The sequence below is a fragment of the Leptosomus discolor genome, chromosome 4, assembly GCF_034619465.1.
Source record: "Leptosomus discolor isolate bLepDis1 chromosome 4, bLepDis1.hap2, whole genome shotgun sequence".
NCBI lineage: Eukaryota > Metazoa > Chordata > Aves > Leptosomiformes > Leptosomidae > Leptosomus > Leptosomus discolor.
In genome coordinates, this window is record NC_141394.1 from 80,450,610 (window position 1) to 80,460,456 (window position 9,847).

Consider the following 9,847-nt stretch of genomic DNA (forward strand, 5'->3'; position numbering starts at 1 on the left):
TGGCCTCAAAAACACCACACTGAGTCTTAAGCCTCTTGCAATTTTTTTATGCCCTTTTGCCCAAGGGCTGCAAAGCCCTTCGCAAGCACAGATGTGTCACAACTGCTTTGGGAAGGAAGACGGTGTGGGCTTATCTGATGTGGAGAGAGAAGCACGGAAGCCGAGATGGTACCAGACACCAGATCTCCAACCCCAGCGTCGTGGGATGTTTGACTCCATCTTGAAGGCCCACTGTATGAAATGGGAGGTGCTCTAGGGTTTTGCCTGGCCAAGTGTAAGGTTGCTCAGCTCGTGTGGGTGTCTCCCTTGGCACGGCAAAGTCTGCTGCTGGGTGGCACCGGCAGGCAGCTGCGCTTCTTCCTCGGTGGGGTGAGTGTGGGCTGATGTCCGAGAGCGCTGGAGCATCTGCAGGATTTATAGTGGGACTCTTCTCCACACCCTTCAGGGATCAGACCTGTGGCTGGTCCTGGAAGAGGGCCTTAGCCTGAGCTGCCCTAGTGTTTTCCAGACTGACAGGTTGTGTCTTCCTCCAGCTCCAAAGGCACGGGCAGAAGTGGTGGGAAAAGACAACTGGTACTGTCAGCTGGGATCTTGGAATGCCCTGGTCTCATCGCACATCTCCATGTTCTATGGCTCCAGGGATCTCTGCCAGCCACCAACAGTTCCTGCCCAGGAACACTGTCTGTTACCTTGGCTAGAGGTTGGTGGGACTAACAAGTCTCCTCTCTCCTGCTTAGCCTCTTTGCTCAGTGTAGATCTCACCACAACAACGTTTGTTCCCAACTTGAAGGTCAGATGTGGTGATGGAGAGGAAGAGCTTTTGGGGAAGGGAATATGGAAAATCTGTAGCTTCAGAGTTTTTGCTTGGAAGATCTTCAGCCCCTCAACTCCCTGAGGTTCTTCCTTGGTGTGCACATGAAATGTGATTGGGCAAAACTCTCCCTGGAGTCACCTCACAGGTATTCCAAGACGTCCCAGTGCTAATTCTAGCTTTGTTCTTCTAGCTGCTCCCTAGGACAAAGAGCCAAAATTCCCACTTGCATTGATCCTTTGGCCACTGCCCAGTCAGTGCAATGTTTTTTTTCTCTTTACTGTGAATCATGGTAAAAAAGTGTCCATGAAAGGGAGAACCAAGCCCAGTTTGCCCACCTTTTCGAGCTGAATGCTAGTTTTTGATGCCTGCACCATTCTCGGTGACTGTGCATATCGGATTTGGTTATTATTCTGCCAGGGCATAAGCACTTGCGTGATCTTAAGCATTTTCCCTTCTTATGATTGCTTTCATGCTCTGAGTTAGTAGCTGAATATTTTCTTAAGCTAGGCCTGCGTTATCTTGGTCCCTGGAATATGTGATGCCATGTGGGATCGCTGTGGGTGCTGTTTGAAATGGCTGTACTGAAGGCTAACGGTCACCCCGTTGCAACCCAGCGGTAATGCTGATGTGTGCTCACTGCAGCTGCTGAGTGGGGCTTGGATGCCATTTTTTAGGTAGACCCTGGACTGACAGAGTGCACCAAATCATCACTTGTTTGGGGATGGGGTAGCACAGTTGCCCACTGTTGGGGCAAATTGCTAAAGCTTCAGTTTGCATAAACATCCCACGGGTTTGGAAGTTCCCCAAACCTTGATTCTGTTGACTTTGGGAAGTATGTGGGCTCTTGGGAAGGGAAAGTGGCTTGGATTTCCAAGTTGTTTTCTTCCTGTAGCCAGCTTGAGTATATGGTAAGAATAGGGGAACCAAGGCAGAGGTGGGAGGGTATTTCTGCTCTCAGGGTTTGTCACAACCCAGGAGAGGAGTGGAACTGCAGAAGGAAACCACAACGAAATGAGAACGCAGCATATGTTAAGCTCTGCTGAGCCTCCAAAGAGGCTCCTGCTGGGCGATCATTCCTTGTTGGCTTATGTTACTAGGACAGGCTCATCCTGCTCCTCAGGGATGTCCTAACTTCTTGCAACCACAGTAGCCGTGGTCTGGCAAGAGGGAGTCATCTGGTAGAGATATGTCTGGTTTCACTGAAATCAGTGGCCAACCTCCCACTGACTTCACTAAGACCACTGTCTAGACAGGATACTTGATGCAGAACAGTGAGTTTGCTCACGATCCCAAGAGCTTTGCTCCGTTAGCCAATGTGGCTAAAAATGCCCTGAAAAACAACCTGCCACTTTGAACTGTTTTGCTGCACAGAAATGCTTGGAAAACCAAAGAAACCAAATACAACCCTCCAAAACAACCAACCGAAGAGGGGTGAATTGTAGGAGGGGGGTGGCAGCCTCTAGTGAAGTAACAGTCACGGCAGATTACAAAAGAGCCAATTGACCCTCACCAGCTGTACTAGGAAAAAAACCAAAAGAGATGTCGCATTATCGATAGAAAAACAACGCACATCCACAGTTATTTTACCTACAGAGCACAGAAGTATAGAGTAAGGGTGATGGAGCTTGGTGTGAGCGGACTCCCACCACTCCTACGGTAGCGTATTATCCTTCGGAAGATCACTGGCTTGAGTAGGTAGTACATGCACAGCAACAAAAAAAGTTCTGTTGTATTGTCTTGGTCCCACCTCAGATCTCAGTGGACTCTATTCGCTCGAGTCTGGAGGGAGTCCATGTTTTTTTCTCCTCAGTGTGCGGGGGGCTGGTGGCCTTTGTGTTCATCTCGTTCACCTTGTGCTCCAGGAGCTGATTCTTCTGGTACATCTCCACGTAGTTCAGTTGCAGCTGCTTCTGGTACTTGATGACTTTCTCTTTCTCCTCTTGCCATGTGCGCCGCTCCTCCTCGAAGTCCATCACCTGCTGCTCCCGCTGCTGCCGCTCCAGTTTCAGCTCCGTCTGGAGCCGCTCCACCTCCTTCCGCAGCGTGTTGACGCTGTCCTCGCTCTGCCGCTGCATCTTGGCTTCGTCGCTCTCACAAGCCAGTGGGTCCCGCAGCTTCTCACCAAGGTCCCCACCAAAAGGTCCTGGAGGTCCAATGCTAGCAAGTGTCCGCTTCAGGCCGGAGACCTCCAGCTCACAGTGGTTCAGTTTTTCCCTCAGCACCTGGACCTCGCTCATCTTCCTCTGCAGCTCGCTCTCGCAAATCTCCAGGTTGACACTCTTGGAGCTGTAGGAGTCCTTCAGGGTGAGGATCTGCTCCTCCTTCTCCCGTAGGAAGTTCTTACCTTCCTTGAGCTGCGTCCGCAGTCCCACGATCTCGTTCAGCTTCTGGGAGACATCTGCTTGGGAGTCCTTCAGCTGCTGCTTGAGCAGGGAGATCTCACCTGCCTTCTGGCACACCTGTGGAGAGAGCATCGGTGAGGCAGGAGGAAGGTAGCAAGGAGCCACCATCACTGATTGTCCCCTGCACTGCCCATGAAACATCTGCGTGGCCCTGCGTCGGCAGAAGGCTCGGGTAATGGAGGGGACAGCCAGCGATGCTGCTCAAGGACAGTTCCAGCCTTCACCAGGACCCAGACCATGCCAAAGACCTAAAGGTTGTCCCCACATTTGTCGGGGAGATTTGGTGTTTCTTCCTGGCTCTCAGGGATCTGATGCTGCTCCCAGGTGGAGTTGACCAGACAGCTAAGCTAAGTGCTGTGGTCCTCACCAGTGGTGAGACACCGATGCTTCCCTTCCTGAGTTCACCTAACCACAAGCCTGTGATGCTTGAGATCCTGCTCTCAGCAGGAGTTTTCCCACAGACCTCCGTGGAATCTGGACCTTGAACAAGCTGAGACAGAAACGTCTCAGACCCAGAGACCACCCAGGCTCTGCCCGAGCACTGGGAGTGTAGGACAGGATGCAGAAACAGTAGATATTACTTACTTGTGCTATGACACCTTCATAGAATCACAGAATCATTTTGGTTGGAACAGACCTTTAAGATCATCTGGTCCAACCATTACCCTAACACTACCAAGCCCACCACTAAACCATGTCCCCAGCCACCACATCTATATGACTTTTGAACTCCTTCAGGGATGGTGACTCCACCACCTCCCTGGGCAGCCTGTTCCAATGCCTAACCACTCTTTCAGTAAAGAAATTTTTACTAATATCCAATCTAAATCTCCCCCGGTACAACTTGAGGCCATTTCCTCTTGTCCTGTCATTGTTACTTGGGAGAAGAGACCAACACCAGCCTCACTGCAACCTCATTTTTAGGTAGCTGTAAAGAGCAATAAGGCCTTCTCTCAGCCTCCTCTTCACGAGGCTAAACAATCCCAGTTCCCTCACGCGATCCTCATAAGACTTGTTTCCCAGACCCCTCACCAGCTTTCCTTCCCAAAGACTCCTAAAGAACCTAGTTGACTAAATTTTAGGGTTCACTTCACTGGGGACAGTCCAGGGACTGGTAGCTATTTAATTCTTTTAGAGCAGGGCATGAAGAGTGACAGCCGCTCTGCCAAAGATCAAAGAGGGAGCCGCCACCCCCTTTGCTGAAATGGGACTACCGTGCACTGCCCTTGGGCGATGGAGTTCCAGGTTTCATCCTGACTGGCTCAAGTCTCACCCATGTGGTAGGGTGCACAAGCCCAGTGGAAATACCCTTGTTGCAGCGTGTATTTGCGTTACGTAGGTGTCACCATTCAACATGACACTGCTCTGCGCCTGCGTAGTCCACCAAAGGTGATAGTTGCATGAATACTTGTGGGTATTGGAAGTGAACCATAAAAGTGACCGAACCCTCATTTTCCCATGAACTCCACGGTTTTCAGGGCTCTGCTCTGGCAGATCTGATCTGTTGACTGTGGACAACTGCAGAGACAAACCGTCCCTACCTATGCTGGCAGGAGTCTGGGCTGGGGAGCGGCACCATCAGTGATCAGAGAGGGTGGGTGTAATTAAAAATAGACTTGGTAGCCACCTCTGGACTGGGGTGTCCCATCTTCCTGAAGCTTCTGTCTATTGTCACACATTAAATGCTTGGCCTTTCCTCCCTCCTGCAATGCCTATTGCTGCTCCAATCCGGTTGGGTCTAGTGGTCCTCAGACAAACTCTCCTCTCCATTGCCTTTGTTGCGACCTCCACCGTTTTCTGCTATAGAGGACTTGCCTGGTGCATAATGTTGAGAAAGACCTTGAAGCTTGGCTATCAGGACAGTCTAGTGCTTACTACAAACAGCTAAAGTGCTAGGAGATGTACCCATAGTCTCCTACTGCTACCGAGTGGTAGCAGCTTTCCCTGGAGCTGACAGCCGTGGTGGTTCCCCATGCAGACCTGACTCTGTGAGTACCCACATCCACACCTGCACTTGCCTGCAGCAGATGCAGGATTGTGTCATGCTGGTTTAGCTGTAGTTAAAGTGGCGTAGTTACTGCCTAGCTAAAAACTGCACCATTTGCTGAAGGTGCTCTTCGTGGGCTAGCTCTTCCCAAAAGGCAGAGAAATAGATGATGAAGAGCAGCTTGCATAGGAATCAACTTACAGATTAAAACACTTAAATTTTGGCTTCTACTTGGGTGTTGTGGAGATCTAGGCAATAGAGTTCGTGAAGCCTGGAGAGCAAGTCAACAAGTCAAAAGTGTAGGTGTCTACAAATTCTAGGTGTCTTGATCCACAAGCTGAGTCCCTATTTTTGCATCGATATCACTGGGTTAACTGTTACAGACAGAACTATAGCAAGTAATCAAAAGCCCATCTGCAATTTTACTGGTGCAAAATCAGAGAACTTTCCAGACCTAACTTGTTGGAAGACACAAAAGACGTGTGCAGAGCGGCTGGCCAAAGGAGGCGTCATGTGGGACAATGCAGCCTGCTTGTTCTGGGATGTGACTTGCAGAGATTTTACAGCAAGCCTCTAATAAGCTCTGCTGAACATCTGCAAATAGCACATTTCAGAGCGTAATTAATCCCAGCTTCATTGACTTTCCATGAGGATTAGCAGAACAGGGTCTTCTTGATTCTAGAGCTATGTTTTGCCTCTGCACTCTTAATATATTTGAAGTTTCTAGCCAGTCCATGGAAGGATTAAAATTCTTCACATGATCAAGCTGAAAAAAAAATATGTTAGCACTGGCTATACAAACAGTTTTGATAAAATGTTCTAAAAATAGAAACAGCAAAAAAAAAAAGTGTAAGACTCAAAAGGAGAACTGGGAAAAGGAATTTGCCTTTCAGCCTTTTAAGAGAGATAAACTTATTAGCAACTGAAAACAGTGTGTTACAATGGAAAGCATGAGGTAAACTTGGCTATCGGTCTCATTCTTAGCTCACTTGCTTTATATCTTAACTAAAAAAAAAAAAAAATCAAATATTTGAAAAGCGGTTTCAAGGTTTACCCAAACGCAGATGTTAGAAGAATTTAATTAAAATACACTTAAACCCGTTTTTGGTAGGCACAAATACCTGAATGGAAAGATTTGTATTCACTGAAACTGGATTCAAATGTCAAACACGGGAGTGACCTGACTGGGAAGCCAAATTATTAACTGGCACAGGAGGTGTACACGAACAATTGCTCTCCATTTAGCTTAATTGAAAACTGCAGGCTTGAGGGTCAGACAAATGAAGTATCATCTGTTACCTGGAGGCCACTAACCCATAGCCATTGTCTGTGGGATCCTCTTAGGGCAAAGGAGAGTTACTTTGGGTTATCAGAGCCCTCAATGAAAACCTCACCAAAGGTCTACTACAACAAGGCTCTTACCTCCCACTTGGTCTCTTCAATCTTTGGGAGAAACTCAGCCTGCTCCTTCTTGAAAGCCACAAATTTCTTCTCCAGCTCCTCTCGTTGCTGGAGGAGTTGTCCCATATCATCTTGGAGTTTTTTTTTCTCCTGCTGGAGCTTGAAGATTTGAAGCTGCAAGGCCTGCTGAGCCCGCTGCGCCTTTTTGGAGACCTGTTGCAATTTGTTGGCGTAGTTTTGCCTCAGGTCCTCCATTTCCCTCTCCCAGATCTTCTGCTTCTCCTCAAATACTTGGAAGATGGCTGCCTCGCTTTTGTCCAAGTTCCTTCGCATCTGGAGGACCTCCTGCTCCTTCTCCCACAGCCGATCTTCCAGGTCTTGGATGATGTCGTCCGTTGAAGGCGAGTGGAAAGGCATCGTTTCGTTGAGATGGTTCAGTCTGTTGAACGAAGAGGTGCTCTTGCTCGAAGACCGCCCGCTGTCTGAGGTAGATATCCCGTTGTATCCCACGATGTTCTTGTCCACGTAGGTTGTACCGATGCGGTTGATGTGGCTCGTGGAGGCGCTCATTGGACCCACGTGCTGGCTGTAGCCTGTCCCGTATGTGGGCAGGCTCGTTAACGAGTTACGGCCTGAATCCGAAAGGCCCCCCACTTGGTTTGTAGTCCTGTTAAGGCTGCTCTTGTCGAGTCCACTTTTGGGTGCGGACGGGCTATTGCTGTTGGCATGGTTCAAGCTCTTTCTATTCTCTGTCACTCCGTTGCTCTGCGGCGGGCAGAGGTTCTGCATGGAATGGAAGTTTTTAGGAACTACTGGTTTAAAGGCTGAGGGTCTAACTAAGGGCTCATTGCTCTGCAAAAGGAAAAAGGACCACGCATCAAACATAGCAGGAAGCTTGGTAACAGCACACAAATGAGACACAGCAGCACAGAGTGGGGCTGAAGGAGCTAAGACGTCTTGGGCTAGCTCTGTATTTCTCAGCCGTGTTACACCCTGGACCATTTGGGATTTAACACGAAGTACCAGTGGTCACTCGTAGGGCAACGCTTTCTCTTCCTTTGCCCAGACTGAAAAAAAACCCCAAAACTTGACTCACCCCAAATATGCGTGATTTTTCCCTAGAGTACTCCTTGGGTCCTCTTAGTGCGCTTTGCAAGAAGGAGGGATGCCACCTGCCTACCAGACCTGATCAAAACCCCTCTGATATTGGCAGTTTATATTTTGAAGGACTTCAAGCGTTGAGGGTGCATTGCCCATTTGCTGAAAACTGAACTGAACCCTTGGATTAGCAGCCAATTTGACCCAGGAGCATCACGTTTGCCTCCTGCCAGCAGTCATCTCTCCCCTGTGTGGCCATCATGTCCTGCTTATGCTTGGACGAGAGTAGGTAGGAGCTGTGACCCCAGCCATTGCTGGCCCAAGTGCAGCAACACTGGGCAAGGAACATGCTGAAGCTGCTTTTCATTTGAATGTGTTTTCTGCGGGCATAAGCAATGCTGGGGGTAGAATGGATCACAGCTGTACAGGATTTAGAAAGGATTTGAAACCCTTGCACATTCCTCACCCTGTGAATGCACCTACAGAAACAAAATTTTCCTCCAAATGGGATTCAGTCACCCCTACTGCAGGTTGGGCTTCAGGTGAACATTAACCCAGAGGAAGCCGCTTTGTATTAGCAAAGATGTTTTGGAAAAAGCCTTCTGGGAAAACCAGAATGAGCCCTGGTGAGCAGGCAATATTGGAGACCAAAAACCCGGTATCTGGCCTGAGGGACTGAGATGGACTACAGGCACCGGTGGATTAACAACCCAGGAGACAAGGCCACCAAACACTGCAGAAGTAACACTGCACGAGGCCATGTCCCCAAGACACACATTGTGGAAGTCGCTGGAGCAGAGCAGCAGGCTGTATAAAACACTGCTGGCTCTGGGACTGTGCTGGAGATGTTGGCTCCCCGAAGCCGATATGAGCCACAAGGACTGGGCTTGGGTGGGCGATAATGCTTACGGGGTAGTTTTCAAGCCTTGTCAACTTGTCCCTCACAAGGGGCACTGGGATTTTGAAGAGATGCTCATAGCTGCTTTCAGGCAACAGCTTTTGGTGGCAGTGGGCCTGTAAACGGTGCAAAATGTAAGAGTGGGACTCAGATACTGGACCTGCTGAAATGAGACCCGACTCCAGCTCCCTCCCCATCCATCAGGGAGGTAGGCACAGCATCTCGGGTAGGTTGGAATAGCCAGTGACTTAAATACAGGCTTAAATGAGCTGGAGACTTAGCTGAGGAAGACTTGTGATCGTGCTCTTGGGCTCCTCAAGGACTAACATTCCCCTTTGCTCAGCTCCCTGAAAGTAATAAAAATTATATTATCTGTATATAAAAATGATGCCATCCACATAGTAAGAATTAGACTATCTGTTAGGACTGCACCATTGCCCAAGACTTCTGCTCTGTGTTTTTAGAGACGTGCCACGGTCATCAAGCTGCTCCAGGAGGTGGGGATTCTCACCTGGTCTAGTTTGCCGGAGATTGGCAGTATCTTTGGTGGGTTACTGGGCTCTCGGTATTGGGGAGGAGGCGGCAGGTTCTTCTCGTTGTTGGTGGTCACGTTCCCGCAGATGTCCATCTTCACCTTCTCGCTCTTGCGCAGGTCGCCGTTGATGTAGAGGGAATTGGAGACCTTCTCCGACTTGTACGTCTTCTCCTCGCCGGAGTAGCGGTTGGAGATCTCCCGCGTGGAGTACCCGTTGCGAGACCCCTCCATCTGCCGGCCGCTGCTCTGCGTCCGGGTCCCCACGCTCTTCATGGCGAACTCTTGGTCATTGGCGACTCCGCTGCCCACGCTCCCCATGGTGCTCTGGGAGATGGGTTGGGATGACCGGGGAGCAAAACCGTGGAAGTTCTCCGGGCTGGGGTAGGTCGGGTCACTAAGAACGGGCAGCGTCTCTAGCGTGGCCATGGCAGCGCAGGGGTGAGGTGGAGGCACAGGTCAGTGGCACTGGGAGAAGGAGGAAAAGGAAAGGGCTGTTAAAGAGATGCCTTTTATCTGCCATACCCTTTGCAGGTCACTGTTGTGCAGTGATGAGCAAATCTCTGGGTTGGGTGATGCAAAGACAGAAGCTGTCATGTCTTAGTATATGGTATCGAGCAGGCAATGGGGCTGTTCTCCTCCCCATGACCCTCACCCCCTTGTGGAGGAGCAGCGTGCCCTGGTCCCTCAAACTCACTGCTATGCAAAAGAGCTG

General features: G+C 49.7%; 1 protein-coding gene across 1 annotated transcript; it reads right to left on the minus strand.

Moving 5' to 3' along the window:
- Nucleotides 1-2,562: 2,562 nt before the first annotated feature.
- LZTS3 (leucine zipper tumor suppressor family member 3) lies at nt 2,563-9,561 on the minus strand. The gene is made up of 3 exons (XM_086464520.1): nt 9,112-9,561; nt 6,626-7,456; nt 2,563-3,273 (listed from the first exon to the last, which is right to left on the minus strand). Exons 1-3 carry the CDS (start codon nt 9,559-9,561, stop codon nt 2,563-2,565), a joined length of 1,992 nt encoding a protein of 663 aa, XP_086320646.1.
- Nucleotides 9,562-9,847: the final 286 nt, after the last annotated feature.